General features: G+C 35.1%; 2 protein-coding genes and 1 non-coding gene across 3 annotated transcripts; all 3 read right to left on the reverse strand.

Moving 5' to 3' along the window:
• Positions 1-1,567: 1,567 nt before the first annotated feature.
• On the reverse strand, positions 1,568-4,955 carry LOC115961318 (TMV resistance protein N-like). The gene is made up of 5 exons (XM_031080316.1): positions 4,939-4,955; positions 4,061-4,492; positions 2,696-3,812; positions 2,197-2,247; positions 1,568-1,621 (listed from the first exon to the last, which is right to left on the reverse strand). The coding sequence occupies exons 1-5, from the start codon at positions 4,953-4,955 to the stop codon at positions 1,568-1,570; spliced, it is 1,671 nt and encodes a 556-aa protein (XP_030936176.1).
• A 3,928-nt stretch (positions 4,956-8,883) lies between these two features.
• On the reverse strand, positions 8,884-10,374 carry LOC115960905 (mitochondrial uncoupling protein 4-like). The gene has a single exon (XM_031079908.1). The coding sequence runs from the start codon at positions 10,084-10,086 to the stop codon at positions 9,106-9,108; it is 981 nt and encodes a 326-aa protein (XP_030935768.1). The 5' UTR covers positions 10,087-10,374; the 3' UTR covers positions 8,884-9,105.
• Positions 10,375-14,971: 4,597 nt separating this feature from the next.
• Positions 14,972-15,053, reverse strand: TRNAS-GCU. Its single transcript has one exon. It is a non-coding gene; the product is annotated as a tRNA-Ser (tRNA).
• Positions 15,054-17,472: the final 2,419 nt, after the last annotated feature.

The following is a 17,472-nucleotide window of genomic DNA, read 5'->3' on the forward strand; positions in this document are numbered from 1 at the left end:
TATTCATCACTGATTGGGCCATCATCATATTTACTGATTCTCAATGCCTGTTAAAAATGCCCGAATAAATTTGGGCCCTGAGCAACTTCGAACGAAGAATACTACCACACAAAATATGTAGAGGCTCAACATCCCAACTCACATACCCGAGAGCAAAATCCTTTTGCATGTCCTACAAGCCTTGGGGTAAGCACCATTCCTGGATTAACAAACAAAATACCTTAGGCCATTTTTAAGAAAAGAAATGCCAATGAATTAAAAGAAAAAAGAAATATACAGCCACAAACAAGTTTCATAATAGGAGAGAGAAAGATGGTGACTTAAAAAATAAAATAGAGAAAAATAGTGTATCAGCCTCGCAGTTTTATCAAAGCTATCAATTTCACTGGCATTTCTCTTCCTTGCAATCAGAGTCACCTTGTCTTGTGTGCTTGAATTCTCAATCCAAATTCCCAAACATGAAATGAGTCTATCAATTAGATTAGGGAGTCATATCCTCTTTGGTGTGGTATGTCTACACATCTTGATGGCTAAACTATAGGAATGTTGACACCATATACCCAGCATGGCTCACAGAGTCTCTGAATCATAAACATCATGAGGTTTAGAATTTCCCATGCAAGAGAGAGGGGGGGGGGGGGGGAGATATATATAAAATATTTTTTGGGAGTAAGAGAGAGGGAGATACCTGGTCATTAATGTCTTAGCAATGTTCAGTTGTTAACATGTTATCGTAGCCTTGATTCTCAATTACGCAATTGAAAAGACAAGGAGTCAGCTGAAAATCATCTTCAGGTCTCACTGATAAAGTTTCCAGTGAGGTACAGTCTGTTGCATCAATATGCTGTATATTTAATGGAAGCTCTTGCAATGATCGAAGACTTGTGCAATATTTCAAAAAAAGCTCTCATTGATCAGATAGCTGAATATACTTTTTGGGAGGCAAACAAAAGTATTTCCTTCCAGATAGAAGTATATTAAAGACGGCAAGCAATAAAAGAAAACCGAGGAATAAAAGAAAACTGAGATGCTTTCATTGATTTAGATGATAGCCCTTCACATCTACAGAGAGATATTACTCTGAGATTTTTTAAAGGAACAATGGAGGTAGGTAGCGCTTTTATAGCTGTTCCACTCACATCTAACACTTCCAGACCTTCAAGATTAACCCCCAAGTTCTCAGGTAGTTCGTCAAGTTTTGAGCAACCAGATAAGATGAGAGTTTTTAGAGATGTCATTGTACAAATAGCATCCGTAAGGCTTGAAAGATTCTTGCAATTTCTTAGACTCATAAAAGTAAGGCCAGTTAAATGCTCCAATGATGATATCAACTCTTCTATAGCAATCTCGTTCAAATATAATTCTGTCAAATGTGACATATTTTCTACAATTTCTGAAAACTTCTTCAATTTTGAATAACCGAATAGAGTGAGAGTTTTAAAAAAAAATCCAACTACAACAAATACTAAGACTTGAAAGATTCTTGCAGTCTTTTAGACTCAAAAAAGTGAGGTTGGTTAAATTTTGCACTGATACTGGTAATTCCTTTAAAGCAGTTTTGTCCAAATCAAGTTTCCATAAACATGACATATTTCCCACAATCTCTGGAAACTTTTTCAGTCTTGAACAACCAGAAAGATCAAAAACGGAAAACCTCAAGAGATTCCAAGCTGATCTTGGGTGGAAGGATTTCAAGACATTTGCAACCATTTAAATCCAATTGAATAAACCATTTGAGATTTCCAAGAGATGCATGAATCTTATACAATCTTGTTCAATGTTGAAGAATCAAATGCTTAAGATTTGGGGCTCTACTAAAATCTGGGGTCTCAATCAACTTTTTTGAGAATCACTCAAATCAATGCACCTTAACTTGTCCAAATTCTGATATATATCAATGGATAATTAGATAATATCAAACATTAATGAAAAGGGAAAAGGATACTACATTTGCATAAGTGAAAATCTTACCACAATTCCTTTCCATAGTTGAATGATGGCGCTGCAATGCATTTTCAATTTAACAAGTTTCTTTGGTTGGAAATTGGCTGGCATAGAATTTAAAGGATATCCATGCCATTTTATAATGCATAACTCATTAGAAAGATTATTGAGGTGGTTTGGGATGAGCACATTTTGAATCTTAAGCAATCTCAAGTTTTTCATCTTTGATAAGGATTCCACACTCAATTGTACCTTTTTATGAACAGGTCCTTTTAGAACTATGCCTCCAATAAACTCTGTTCCCTAGTAATCAAGAAAAATGAAATTAGAATAATTACAAAACTCTTAAAAGATTTTGGAAGAATATATATGGAAAAATGGGTATTTATCCCTAATTTGAAAAATATGTAGCAAAATGCTCATGTTTTGAAACTATTTAGCAAAATACCCCTGTTTTGGAATTCGATTTTAAAAAAAATCAGGTTCTATGTATATTTTTAAGTATAACTTGACATTAGCACCGTTGAGTTCCACTTAAATTTTCAAAAAAAATTAAGTGGCAAAATATGCATAGAATTTGACATTAGTAATGTCAAGTTCCACCTTTGACTTGATTTTGTTAAAATCGAGTTTAAAAAACAGGAGCATTTTGCTACATAGTTTTCAAATTAAGGGTAAAAACCCATTTTGGCATTATATATATATAAGTTCAAGTCTAGACTAGTCAACTTATAGTACTATTCTTCAATACATGATAGACATCCTTGTAACGCCACAACCTACTACGTCTGCCGGGTTCTTTAGGAGATTCAAGACGCCACAACCTACTACTTCTACCGGGTTCTTTAGGGGATTCAAGACAAACAATTTCTTGACCCATAAGTTGTAGCAAACCATGCATCCTAATTCTACCTCGTGCATCAATGGCTACAAGATAATTGTCTATAACAACATCATTGTTTGGATAGTAACCAAAACTTTCTAGTATAGCTCTTGCACAATTGTTCTTTCCTTCGAAAAGACACACATTATCCAAAATTTCTTTCTCTATATTCATCAACCGACCCAAGCCCTTTTGAAGCATATCTAAAATGCAAAAATCAGGATAATATTTTACTATAGCTAGAATAATTTTCCATTTATCTATTCCTTCACCAAACAACATAGAGCCAAAAATTGTAATAGTTAAAGGAGAGCCTTTAGCATAATTCACAAAATCCTCAGACAACTCCACACAATCTTCTATAGGATAGGGTTTCTCAAAAGCTCTCCAACTAAAAAGCTCCAAAGCTTCATCATCATTCAACCCCTTACAATTATATAGAGCATCCATTCCATGTCCTATTAACAAATGGCTATCTCTACTTGTTAAAATAATTCTACTTCCAAGACCAAACCAATCATGTTTCCCTGCTAGTGCTTCTAGTTGTTCATCTCCATCCACATCATCAAGAACAATAAGAACCCTTTTATTGCATAGTCTATTCCCTATAACACTGATTCCCTCAGAAACGTTTGATATCCTTATTTCGCCTTGCATGAGGATCTTAGAAAGAAGATGTTTCCGTAATGAAACTAAACCTTGACTTTTAGTTTTTTCTTTAACATTAGCAATAAAGCTGCTGGCTTCAAAGTTACCAGAAATTCTTCTATAAATTTCTTGCGCAAGAGTTGTTTCACCCATCCCTGCCATCCCGCAAATCCCAATAAAGCGAACACCCCTTAACTCTTCACACAAATAATAATCCAACATTTTCTCCACACGGGAGTCTATTCCAACAATGTTTTTAGAAATAGTCTTTGAGAATTTACGATTCAATTCACTAGATATCGTTCCAACGATTTCTTGGATAACTTTTGATTCATGCCTGCAAAGATAGCAGAACAATAATATTGATAAGGCAGAGCTAGCAACATTGATTTAGAGACAAAACATTCAGCATAAGTACGACCTTAGCTTCGTTCAGTATTAAAAGAAAACTCAAAGTGTATAATATATATGGCAGTATGCAAAGGTTGTTCAACCAAAGTTCAATTTGTGCTTATAACAATAAATAAAATTAGGACAAAAAAAGTAACATATATACCATCATTTGAAAAGAAAAAAAATTCTCACCTATCCCGTAAATCCCATCCAGCAATACTAGCAACTTGTGTCAAAGCAGCTTTCCACTTGCGCACATCTTCTTTGTTGCTATCTTTGAAACGCTTTTCATGTTTCTTAAAGGCTTTTGCATAAATCAGACCCCCCTGATTTCTCACATCACTTGGATCCACATAGTGGAAAACTGGCAATACTCTTAACCCAGTCTTTTTCATGCAATCAACAATCTTTGCTAGTTCAATCAAGCACCACCTCGAAGAAGAATAGTCGCTTGAGAGAATTACAACAACAAACCTTGATTCTTCTATTGCTTTGAGCAGCTCTGGACCAATAAGTTTTCCTCGATTGAGTTGTTCATCGTCCTTGAAAGTGGATATGCCCTTTCGTTCCAAACCAGCATATAGATGGTCTGTAAATTTTTTGCGGGTGTCCTCCCCTCTGAAACTGACGAAGACATCGTATTTCCATTCATGGGTAGAAGAAGAAGAAGAAGAAGAAGATGACACATTGTATTGAAGAAGAAGAAGATGATGATTGAATTAAAGCCATGAAGGAATTGGATGTGGTTGAACAGTGAGCGAGTGCTTTAGGAAATTGAGGTGTGACTGAGAAAAGCTCAAAAAGCCTATTGAAATAATGCCGGGTATGCAGTGGAGTGATAAAAACTATGTTTATGTGATAAAAACTAAGTTTATGTGATAAAAGCTATGTTTTCCCACCCTCGGTGAAACTTCTCTTTTCTTTCCTCAAACCCCTGCCCCTCTCAAAATTTAGTACACAATTGTAAATAGCTATGTCTTTACAATGTTTAGCATAAATGCATTTTGATCACGATGGCACATACTTTCAGTATTAGGTCTATGTATTTTTCTGAAGACTTTAGTGATTACCATAAGATTTTGGCCATTTGCCTTTGGCATTGATGGTGGAGCATTTACAACAAATAAATTTTAAACAATCAAGAGAGAAGTTTGATTGTGTATAAATTGTACTTTAATAGAGATGGTGGCTCTTAATTTACTCCCAGTTGTTCTATCCATGTAATTTCTTTTTTTCTTTTGATGCTTATGTAGGGTTGAAATCCAGAGGCTTCAGGCCACCAAAACTGAATTGAAAAACAGAATTGCAGAGGAGGTGGAGGAACCTGAAATATCCAGTGTTTTGTGATTGGAGGAACCTGAAATATCTGGAATATAGTAATGCAGATATAATTATTTTCCCCCTTTTTTGGTTCATGACATTAAATATGCAAGCTGAAGTCTTCAGCAACACGATAGTCTTGCAATAAAATTTTCCTGGACTTTTGCGATCCTCACCTACATATGTTCTTTTTGTTCTGCTCATCTGTTTATCTATTCTTAGAAATATAAGTTTTACCTGATTGTATCTTATCTGAGATTAAATTTCAGCCATCTTATTTTATTTGAAATAATATTAGACAGAAACTAGGGGTGCAAAAGCCGAGTTGCCTATTACTTTCTTCAAGCTGGCCTATGTTGAACTTGGATCAAGCTTGAGTTTAATTTTGAGCTCTTGGCTTTTATTTTCCCACCTTTTGAGCTTAAATTACCATCTAAAGGTTCTGTGAATTTAAGTTTTGTCTAAGCTTGTTCACAAGCTTGATCTTTAGCCCGATCAAACACCTATTTCTTAAACTCTTATTACTAGTTATAATAGCAATTATGACATCCTTCCTGTCTGTATTGTGTCTATGTAGTAGGTTTCTTAAGGACTTGTTTTATTAGATTCCCCTACAAAGCATTGTGTTCACTTCAGCTGTTAGCAAATCCTGATCAACTTGGGCCTGGCATTACTCAGGCTTGCTTGTTAGAAAATTAACTCAAAGCTCAAACTTAGGCTTCATTGGTTGGTGTATAAGCCTTGAGGAACTTGTACTTGTCAAATAAAGAAGCCTTGAGGAGCTTAATAGTCAAACTCAGCCAATCTATAGAGGTACCAATTGTGCTAATTTAGAATGTTTTATCTGGTAATTTCCACTGAACTTACCTCAGGATTTGGATGCATTAGGATTCTTATTTGGATGGAGCAGAAAGTGAGAGTGAGAGGCTACTGGAATCGACATCTTTATCAGATCAAAATCTGCCTCAACACCAGCTGCATCTGGATCTAGCAAGCATCAATCTGTTGGGGTGTCTGCCAATTTTTCCACTCCAGAGCCAATGCTAGCCAGGTCTGTGCCTCCAAGCAATTCCAATTCCAAGAGATCTGGTTCAAGGGGTGAGGTAGGTTAAATATCTATCACCATGACTGTAGTTTTGTTGGTTTTCTTGTGCTTTGATGAAATTTGAATTTAGCAAAGTCAAGATATTTTTGGAGCTTTGGAGTACCTCAATGAATTGAAACTAATTTGTCACCTTCTTCATACCTAATCGGTTTATTCTGGTTTTCCTTGACACAATCAGTGTAATCAATTGTCTTATTCTAACATTGTAACTGCATCTATTTGGATGCATTTTTTTCATGTTCTTAATGATAACATGCCATTATTTTGTTATGACAATAATGATGATGGTGCTGTGAACTTTTTAGTTGTGGTGTGTGTGGAACTTTTTAGTTGTTGAATTTATTCTTACTTGTGAGAGGTTAATTTTTTATTCTTTTGAATTTCCAAATTAGCGATAAAGTGATGATAACACCTCTTTACCTGTGTGTAAACAGGGAGCAAATTCAGCAACTTCTGCACTGTCAAAGTTGACAACCCGACCGAACTTTCTAAAGGAACGGCGTAGCCAGATAACAAATGAACTCCAACATATGGATAAAAGCCAAGGTCTGGCAGAGGATTGGAACCTCGTCATTCTCGTCAACCAAATCTGGACAAGGCCAAAGCCTCTGAAGTTCAGTATGTTCAAAGCCCAGATATAGGTGGAGAATTGGACTATTGTGCATTACCCCTGAACTTATACAAAGGAGAGGGAGCTGAAGGACAATCACCTCCAAACCCAGAAAGGCATAGAAAATCAGATAGCCAATCACCCCGAAAGGCTGATAGAGGAAATAGATTAGAAGGTCAACATCCCCATAAGCCGGATAGGGGAAGACCAGAAGGCCAAGGCTTAAAGCGCCATTCTTTTCTTCATCCAAGGACAAATTCTAGCTGATACCAAGTCTTATGTGATCTTAGATGATACCAGGTCTTATATGATCACTTGATGTGATTGTTTTGTGCATATGATGTTGCTTATATCGTCCACAACATGGTTTATAAAGCTTCAAAAGATGATGAAACTTGTTGGATAGAATTGGCACGTGGTTGAGTTTGATATGCCTGTATCAAGCTCATGCCCATTCTCATCCATAGCCTCATGATGTACAGATCTTCCATCTCCTTGATGTAAGCTTAAGTGTTTGTAATCTTGATTACTGATTTTTGCTGGTTCAAAGACAAAGCAGGGTTCTATATAAATCGCATCCATTGTCAAATACATCATCTATTGGAGTTGCTTGGCCTAAGGAGCTTTTAAGCCTAATGAAGAAAATCCTAGTATCAAGCCTCCATTTTGAAGGGGTTTTTTAAGGCGGGGGGAGGTGTTCTGAATCTCAATTAAGCTAACAAGGAATTATGAAGATTGAATGTATGACTTGATCTATCGCTCTTTGTTTCCCACAAAGAAATTATACTAGAATCAAATGGTTTTTAACTGTAAAACTAATTACGTATACAACTGAGGCATGTGATTGTGAATCTAAAACTTGTTTTCTATTTGCTTCTTGTATGAAAGCCAAGAACAAGTGAACACAACGTCCATGTGCATCGTGTACATTGGCATTTTGGTTAACTCAAATTGAGTTTTTTTTTCTCCTAGTTTTTTCTCCATTTTAGGGAGAAAACTTTTTGGTAAGCTCAGGTAGAAAACACCTGAACCCTACTACTTATTTTCCCTCCCTCTCCCCACCAAACAACCACTTAAAATGTTATTTCTCCACCTTTCTCTTATAAATTTTCTATCCTCCCTAAAATCTCTCCAAACAAACACACCCTAAAACTACATAAAAAGGCACCAGAGACTCCCTAAAATCTCTCCAAATAAAATGTTTCTAAAAATATTGAAAGAATGATAAAACAATAAATGTTATTGGCAACTTTTTATATTTTTCATGAATGTTGTGTCAATGCTTTTCTATTATGGTTTATCAACAAAAAACTAAGAACATCTATTAATATGACCCTTATTTTATGGGATATGTTAACCATAAAATAATGTAAATGATTTTACTAAGTGAACCACCTCAACGGTAGTCACGCACCTAGTAAATGTATGACAACTAGGTATCAACAATGAGTAACTATTTCAAAACTTGTGGAGCTAGTTACCAGTAATTTTCTTTGCAAGTTTACTTTGTTTAAAAAAAATAAATTCAAGTTTTGAATGAAAATTATGTTTTTTTTTTTTTTGCCTTCTGTAAATTAGAGAATATATATTTCATTAGAAATAATATTTCCACTAATTTAATTAAACAATGTGTGTTTAAAATAAAAAATAATTTAATTTGAATAGATACCTAATGAATTTAAACTAAAAAAAAAAGACAATTATTCTTTAGAAATAATTGTGGCTAGTGTGAATGGGCACTAGTGGCGGAGCTAAAAAATTTTCTCAAAAAAGGCTAAACTAATATTGACTCTTTATATTTTAATATCCTTAATTCTGCTTTAAATGCTCCTAAAATTAATGATTTATATATTAATATGACAAAAAAGTTAATATTAAAAGAAAAATAGAAAAGACAATCGAGGCAGATTAATAGGACAAATGCATCAGATAATTTTTCCTAGTTAACAATTGAGGCGGTCCAGATTCAAAAGAATAGAATTGCAAAAAGTAACAAAAATTTTATTAATTAAAAAACAAAGCATTACTCAAATAACAAATATTAAAACGACAATCCAATTTGATAAACCTTAAAATCCTCTACTACAAAAATTGACATAAAAAATCATATGATTTATTCAAAGTCGTTGTAGTAGTAGACCTCTAATTCCCTGCATTCTTCGTCAACATCATTTTTTTTTTTAAATCAAAACCATAAAGTTTTCAAAACTCCTTAAGCAACTTCCTAACTTGCTCAAGTGTCACAAACAGAACCACAGTAAAAGGCCCTTGCCTAGAAATTGTGGGTATAAACCCTTTATAAAGGGCCATGGGTCCCTCAGCTCTCACAGTTTTCAGAGCACAATCTAGGGCCCCATTATACGGTGGGATCGACCCGGGCTCCACCTTCATGTTCATGACACGCGTCTTGATCACGTCTACCGGATTCGACGCAACGGAAGCCACGAAACCCGCCGCGAAACTAGCCGTCACGTGCGTACCGAGACCGTCGTTCATGACGTGGTTCTCGATGATCATTTCCTTAAACTGGTCGTACGAGGCTAGCTGCGAAGCCGTCACGATCATGGCTCGGTTAACCGTTAGAGCCGAGCCGCGCCACAAGCTGGCCACGCCTTCTTGCTTAGCCATTTGGGAGATAGCGTCGGTCACGCCCTTGTAGTTTCGGCGCTGAGCCATTGGGAGCCGACCGTCGGCTTGCATTCGAACCATCGCCACGTCGGCTGGATTCCCAACAGCCGCGCCGATTGCGCCGGCTATCAAGCCGGCTCCGATTTTGTGGGGCAGCGAGAGGTGGCCCGTCTCCTTGTGGGCCCACTTGGTTTTGAGCACGTCGTAGAGGCCCATTCTGGTGGTGGAGTAGAGTGTTTGGCGGAGCACGGTGGCGGAGACGCCGGAGTACAAGGCGGCGAGGCCTTCGGTTTGGACGATTTTCATGCCCACGGAAATGGGTCCCGCGGAAGCGCGTGGAGGTGGGGGCGGTGGCAGTGGTAGGGATGGCGCGTGTGGGACGTGGAGGTTGTGGAAAGCGAAAGCCGGACGGAGATTGTGGATTGGCTGTGGGTTTGGCGCGTGAACTTTCTCACCCTGGAGTTGCATGCGGACTTTGATTAGATCTAGCGGGTGAGTGGAACATCCTGCGACAATGGATGCAATGCCACCCTCAACAAATCCCTTGACACCCATAATTAAGCGTAAAATTGGGAATAAGATCAGACGTCGTAAAAATGAGAACTTTTTGTGTATTAAAAACGTCTGATAGAATGAAATGAGGGTTTTGTATACTGAGTACGACGATATGGGAATCAAAAAGTGTAGTTAGGACCAGTTGGAACTGGGGTTCATCTCACTGGAGACCAGGAGATGGGAATGGATGCCGAAGGCGATGGTGGAGGAGTGAGGAACACTAGGTCTTTGAGACATATGATGTAAGAGAAAAATGGGTTTCTGTTGTGTTTTGAGGCCAAGAGAGTTGGAGTGTATATATATGGTTTTGTGGGAAAGAGAGAGAGAGAGAAGAAGGAATTGGATACGCGGCCACGGCGCAAGCTGGGTCTTAGCAGGAACTATTACGCGTTTGGTGGGGACCCAAGTGATGCCCTAGACTTTTTATTACAACGAAACCAAATGTAGTTGGTGTTGTTATAATTGTAAATGCTAGGTTAGCTTCACAGTGGCCTCGTGATTCATTAGTCATAAGTGTGTGTTTATTGACCGAACCCACCTGGACCCGAAATTATAGGAGCCAGTCTAAACGTTTAAAAAGTAAACTATAAAATAATGGGAAATTTTTATTTTTTTGGTCTTAATAAATAGACGGACGAAAAAGTCCGGCATGTGCATAATTAAACGGTCAATTGGGCTTTGTGAGTCCACAACCAATTTAGGTAAAGCCTATTAATCATTTTAAGAACCAAAAGAGAAATGTGTTACTTGCACGCCATAATTTTCAAACTAAAATTAGTGAGAATGTCAATTTGGCCCGAATTAGAAATTTCAGAATATGTTCTTCCATAAAGTGTTAAGAATTTGTTCAAAGTCTTATTTTCAATCAAATTTGTATTAGAATTGTTGTATAGACCCCACTCCGGTTCTTTCAAAAACATATAGACTTTTTTTAGAAGCATATAGACTATATGCTTAATAACAATTATTAAAGTTAATATAATTATATATTTAAATTTGATTGGAAAGCATAATTTAAATCATGCTTAAGTTTGACCATTTTATTAATGACATCATGGAATTTAAAGTGCACTTCTAGTCAATTGTTTTAAAATATTTTATTTACTCCAATAGGATTTAGTAATATATAGAGAAATAGACTTTGTTTCTTTCGGACTAGCCATTTGGTTAATTGTTAAAATTTAACGACCCAACCCAAAAATGGGGTTAGCATTGGCTAACTTGTAACTAGTCAAAACTAGTAAGTTAAAAGTATAAATCCAAATTTAACTAACACTTCAGGTTTAAAAATTAAAAATTAAAAAAAAAAAAAAAAAACTTCGTTTAATCCAAATTGTTGTTGTTGTTGTCGTTGTTTTCTTTTTTTCTTTTTTTTTTTTTTTTTTTTTTTTTTTTTTCATAACAATACAAATATTGGGGGTTAGATGGACATGTGAGAAAGAGGCTTAGTTGGGAATGCTTCATGACTAAAAAAAATCTTTAAAGAGGCTGGTGTAGGATTCGTGTTTTTGGTACATAGAGACAAAATTTGAACAACATCACACTTCTCCATTCGTGGAAGTTTTCAAGCCACATTTCCTAGCGTTAATGGGAAACCATTATTAATGTTAGGAGAGGAAAAATAAGTGGAGCATCTCCCATTCCAACCTCAAGTTTATAGGATACGGTCCAAAAGCACTAATTGTCATTTTTGTGGCCCATATTGGTAGACGAGAGCAAGCCCACCATTGGGTGGAATGGAAAATCAATTACCCAATTTTTTTGACCTTTCTTTTTCTTTTAAAGTTTCTAGAGCTTCTCCTGTGTATGTTCAGTATCGTTCCCACTTGAGGAAAAGGAATAAAATGGCATACAAAAGACTTTAATATTTAGAAGATGACTAACAAATAATTATCTCATGAAATATGGGAATAAAGTTTTGGTACCATTCAACAGCATATTTCTTTTCTCTTTTTTCTTTTCTTTTTTATAGTTTTTATAAAGTTTCAATTTATGGTGTTTGCTTCCGATGATTGTATTCTCTTTTATTTTTTAGAATTTTGACTTATGGTATTTGCTTATGATGATTGTGCTTTTTATCATCAAACTAAAACACCATCAAACACTTTATCAGTTGAACTAACTGATACCCACCCAATAGCACATTTCTAGAAAAAGATCAATACAAAGAACCCAAAATAAGCTGTGTACCTCTAAAATTAAAATACACTCAACGCACAAAATTATCTAATATTTTTGTTCTCCGCGTGAAATATAATCTTTAGGGATGTGTAATTTTGGGTCAAGCACAATGCAGATGCCAGTTCATGTCCACCGAGAGAGACTAGGAATCTTGATTTTTGTGATCGAACTCATATTTGATAATAGTTACTTTTGATGTAGATCTACAGGCTTTGGTCGGATACTTGGGCCTATCTGGTGAAGAAAGTTGTGGGGGCAAGTGGGAAGTGAGGGAGGAATGGTCTCTTAAGTCTAAAAGGGCAAGTAAAAAGTAATACTTTTTTCAATGAGATTAATTCATAATAGGAGTATGAAAGTAAATCTATATTAACTTCTAGAGACAGGTGCACCGTTGAAAACAAACAATCGTGCTAATGCTTTTGTTAGGTATGGGTGTAGCTTTTTTTTTTTTTTTTGAGAATGAGGTATGGGTGTAGCTTGATCGAGGATTTTGTAAACTTTTTAAAGATGACTGGACAGTGTGAATGTAGAAGTGAAGTTTGAATCACAGATATAAAATACTACAAAAACTACTATTATCATTGAACTATGGCTTTCAAGATTTCAGAAACTTATAAACCACTTTAATAAGACATTTAAATCTTTAAGAGGACCAATTGACCATCGAGAGAGCATCCTTCATTCATTTTTCTTGTGCAGTTGTGCGTGTTAATGTGAAATGGAGTCCATCATCCATTTCAACAAATTCGATCATTTGTAAGTCAAAGATTGATCAATTTCAACGCAAATTAAATATAATTAAAGTTTGGGGTGGTGAGGTGGGAAGGAAACTGATAGGAATCTGCAACAATATTATAGAGGTATGAGAACATTGAACTACTAGATTTGATCCCTAACTTGATATATATTCATATTATATGTGATATTTAATAGTAGTTAAAACATTAAAATGAAAATTTTAAATTGAAACTGAAATTCTAGACATAATTCATGTTGATATATGTGTGTGTGTATATATATATATTAAACAAAACATTTGGATTTGACTAGGAAGAAACATTTCCTCAAATTTCTCATTGGCCAATTCCAATGCAAATTAAAGTTTGGGGTAGGAAACTGACGAGGAAATGCATATGCAACATTATTGAGGTAGCTGAAAACATTGAACTAGATCCATCACATGATATGTTCATATCAAAATGAAATTTTAATTTAAATATGACGAACAATATATGCACAATATCACTTTCAAGATTTCATAAACTCATAAACCACTTTAATAAGACATTTAAATCTTTAACAAGATCAATTGACCATCGAGAGAGCACCCTTCATTCATTTTTCTTGTGCAGTTGTGCGTGTTAATGTGAAATGGAGTCCATCATCCATTTCATCAAATTCGATCATTAGTAAGTCAAAGTTGTGATCAATTTCAACACAAATTAAATATAATTAAAGTTTGGGGTGGTGAGGTGAGAAGGAAACTGATAGGAACCTGCAACAATATTATAGAGGTATGAGAACATTGAACTACCGGATTTGATCCCTAACTTGATATATATTCATATTATATGTGATATTTAATAGCAGTTAAAACATCAAAAAGAAAATTTTAAATTGAAACTGAAATTCTAGACATAATTCATGCTGATATATGTGTGTGTATATATATATATATATATATATATTAAACAAAACATTTGGATTTGACTAGGAAGAAACATTTCCTCAAATTTCTCATTGGCCAATTCCAATGCAAAACTAAAGTTTGGGGTAGGAAACTGATGAGGAAATGCATATGCAACATTATTGAGGTAGCTAAAAACATTGAACTAGATCCATCACATGATATGTTCATATCAAAATGAAATTTTAATTTAAATCTGACGAACAATATATGCACAATATCACTTTCAAGGTTTCATAAACTTATAAACTACTTTAATAAGACATTTAAATCTTTAACAGGATCAATTGACCATCGAGAGAGCACCCTTCATTCATTTTTCTTGTGCAGTTGTTCGTGTTAATGTGAAATGGAGTCCATCATCCATTTCAACAAATTCGATCATTAGTAAGTCAAAGTTGTGATCAATTTCAACGCAAATTAAATATAATTAAAGTTTGGGGTGGTGAGGTGGGAAGGAAACTGATAGGAACCTGCAACAATATTATAGAGGTTTGAGAACATTGAACTACTGGATTTTATCCCTAACTTGATATATATTCATATTATATGTGATATTTAATAGTAGTTAAAACATCAAAATGAAAATTTTAAATTGAAACTGAAATTCTAGACATAATTCATGCTGATATATGTGTGTGTGTGTGTATATATATATATATATTAAACAAAACGTTCGGATTTGATTAGGAAGAAACATTTCCTCAAATTTCTCATTGGCCAATTCCAATGCAAATTAAAGTTTGGGGTAGGAAACTAATGGGGAAATGCATATGCAACATTATTGAAGTTGCTGAAAATATTGAACTAGATCCATCACATGATATGTACATATCAAAATGAAATTTTAATTTAAATCTGACCGACAATATAGGCATAATAATTCATAGTGATATACTATAAAACAAGTTTGGAATTTGCGGTGCTGTAGTTGACTAGTTTCTATGAAAAATAAACACCTCCCCCTCAAAAAAAGAAAAGAAAAATAAACACCTAACTGTTTTTGTGCAAAATACTCGTCGCCTGAGAGATTCGAACTCTCGCGGGGAAACCCCATGTACTTAGCAGGCACACGCCTTAACCACTCGGCCAAAGCGACAACACAATTGTCATTTAGTGAAATATTAATTACTTAACCATATACGGTGGCCTATTTTCCCAGCTTCTCAAAAGCCCAAGGGAGCTGTTAACCCAGTATAATAAATGGGTGTGTCTATTGGGCTAAGGCAATCAACTGCCACACAGCATTTCATAGTTCAACTTGTCTGGGCCTATGAAAGAGAAACCATAAAGCCCAACCTTGACTACTCAGTCTCTTTCTCTAACACCCAAAGCCCAAAAAAATGAAATGAAACGGACAGACAAATCTAAAAAATTGTACTCATTCGGAATGAGTCATTCCCTCCCCCCATTGTGTGTGTCTTTGTTTTTCAAAAAAGTAAAAAAAATTGAACCAATTGAAATGGCCAAAATATAGTATGAGGGTTTTTCCTTACTTGGAAGAGAAGATAGAGCAAAGAGAGATTTTACACGCCCCATTCTATCATGCCTAGGCAAGAAGATAAAGAAAAGAGAGATTTTACACGTCTCATCCTACCATGCCTAGGCTATAAGTGTGCATATATAATTTAATTTTGTATACATATCATATTTAAAATTTATTTATTTTTATAAATACTCTTTTATTATCTTCAAAACATTTGTCTTATTCTATCTTAGCACTCTCACGACATCCATCTATTTTCCCTCTCATCTTTATCATTTAATTTCATATCTTGTGTAAGTTTTTTCCACCTTGAAGAGGGGATAAGAGTCGAGAATACACATAAGCTGACTTTACTCTACCGGCTTTACTCTACACTTATTAGTTTCCATCCCTAGTACCATTAAACCATTAAACATCATGTCAATCGTTTTTATGTTGTCTGTCTACAAAGTCTATAGACTATAGTAGAGTCATGAATACTTAGTGGAAATTAAAAATGATACACTGTTTCCCTATCCTTTTAGAGCCACATTTGGTTGATGATTCATTTTCCCAATTTAAATCAGACTTGCAAAGGACTATTGGCCTCCAACTTTTTTCTGGGACCATTCCCCACACGTGAGAATATTAAAATGTTTTTTTTTTTTGAGGGGGAGAATATTAAAATGTTCTTTTGTTTTAGACAAAAAAATGAATTAATTAATTTGGCGTTCAAAGTACTCTATATTGCATAAGATTAGATTGGATTATCAACAACAATAAAGCACAGCAATGAGGGGTGTTGTCTTTTTTTTGGAGAAGTGGAAAGGAGTGGCTCATGGTTGTTAATGAAAAGACTCGTATTCAAAGGATTATAACTAATTTATGACCACTAACTTTTATATATACATATGTATATATTGTAAAATCTGTATAACTACCCAACCTCTTACCATGGAACAAACTGTGGAAGCTAAAAGTTCATGATGGAGTTAAAATGTTCCTATGGAAGCTAAGATCAGACATGATGCCTACAAAGGAGAAGCTGGGATAGAGAATTGGGGCTACTAACAAATCTTGCAGCTTATGTAATGCTTGTGTAGGGGACTATTCTCATTTGTTCTTATATTGTCATGTGGCAAAAGAGCTATATGGATTGGAGGCCCCTTGGGAATTAGAAGTGACAATCTAGATATAAACAACCATGTAGATATCATTAAATTGGTGATGGATCTTCTAGCTTAGTTTTACCAATCCAAGGAGGAGGCCAATCAATGCTCCTTACTTATGGCCATTCCTCTTGAGGCCATTTGGAATCTTAAAAACGCTTGCTTTTCAAAGGGAAAAAGGTTGTAGATGGCTCTGTCCGTCAAATGTAGTCAGGCTCAATGCTGATGCTATTGTCACAAATACCTTCACTACTTTGGCTATAGTAGCTCGAAATGTTTTTGGTGAGGTACTTGGACAAAATAGAATGTCTTGTGTAACCCTCTATAGGCCAAAGCTGCAGCTTTTCTTTGGGCATTACAGATTGCACACTCTGAGGAACTTAAGAATATTATTGTGGAAAAAGATTCTAGGCAATGTGTTGATGCTTTAAATTCAGGTTATCCTCATAGTGTTTGAGCTCAGCAAAGGTTTTGTCACGTGTGTTTTTAGTTGGGTTAGGAAAGATGCTAATTGTGTTGCACGTTCCCTTACTAAATTTGCTGCTACTCATAGGTTTTTTGGATATTGTAACAAATACTCTCTTCCTCTTGTTGTTGTTAAGCAATTGGGAAAAGATGCTGCTTCTCTTGTTGTTTAATGAAGATTGGGTATTATCAAAAAACAATTATAAGCATTACAAACTCTAGTTGAGTTTTTTTTTTTTTTTTTTTTTTTTTTAAATACTTTATAAATTTATATGCATGAGTTTACTATAGACATTTGAAAATATTTAAAACGTAATGAGAAGGATACTTGACACAAAATTAGAGTGTAATTAAACGATAATACTTAGACACAAAAAATATTATATATATATTCACAATATGTTGAGGTAACATATTGT

Source organism: Quercus lobata, chromosome 9, assembly GCF_001633185.2.
Source record: "Quercus lobata isolate SW786 chromosome 9, ValleyOak3.0 Primary Assembly, whole genome shotgun sequence".
Lineage (NCBI taxonomy): Eukaryota > Viridiplantae > Streptophyta > Magnoliopsida > Fagales > Fagaceae > Quercus > Quercus lobata.

Coding starts and splice junctions, on each gene's coding strand:
- LOC115960905 (XM_031079908.1), bottom strand. CDS start 10,086: ATGGGTGTCAAGGGATTTGTTGAGGGTGGCATTGCATCCATTGTCGCA.
- LOC115961318 (XM_031080316.1), bottom strand. Junction 2,248..2,695: donor GTTACAAGGATGTCTATCAT/GTATTGAAGAAT, acceptor CTTGATTACTAG/GGAACAGAGTTTATTGGAGG. Junction 1,622..2,196: donor AAGGACCTGTTCATAAAAAG/GTACAATTGAGT, acceptor TGGTTGTTCAAG/ACTGAAAAAGTTTCCAGAGA.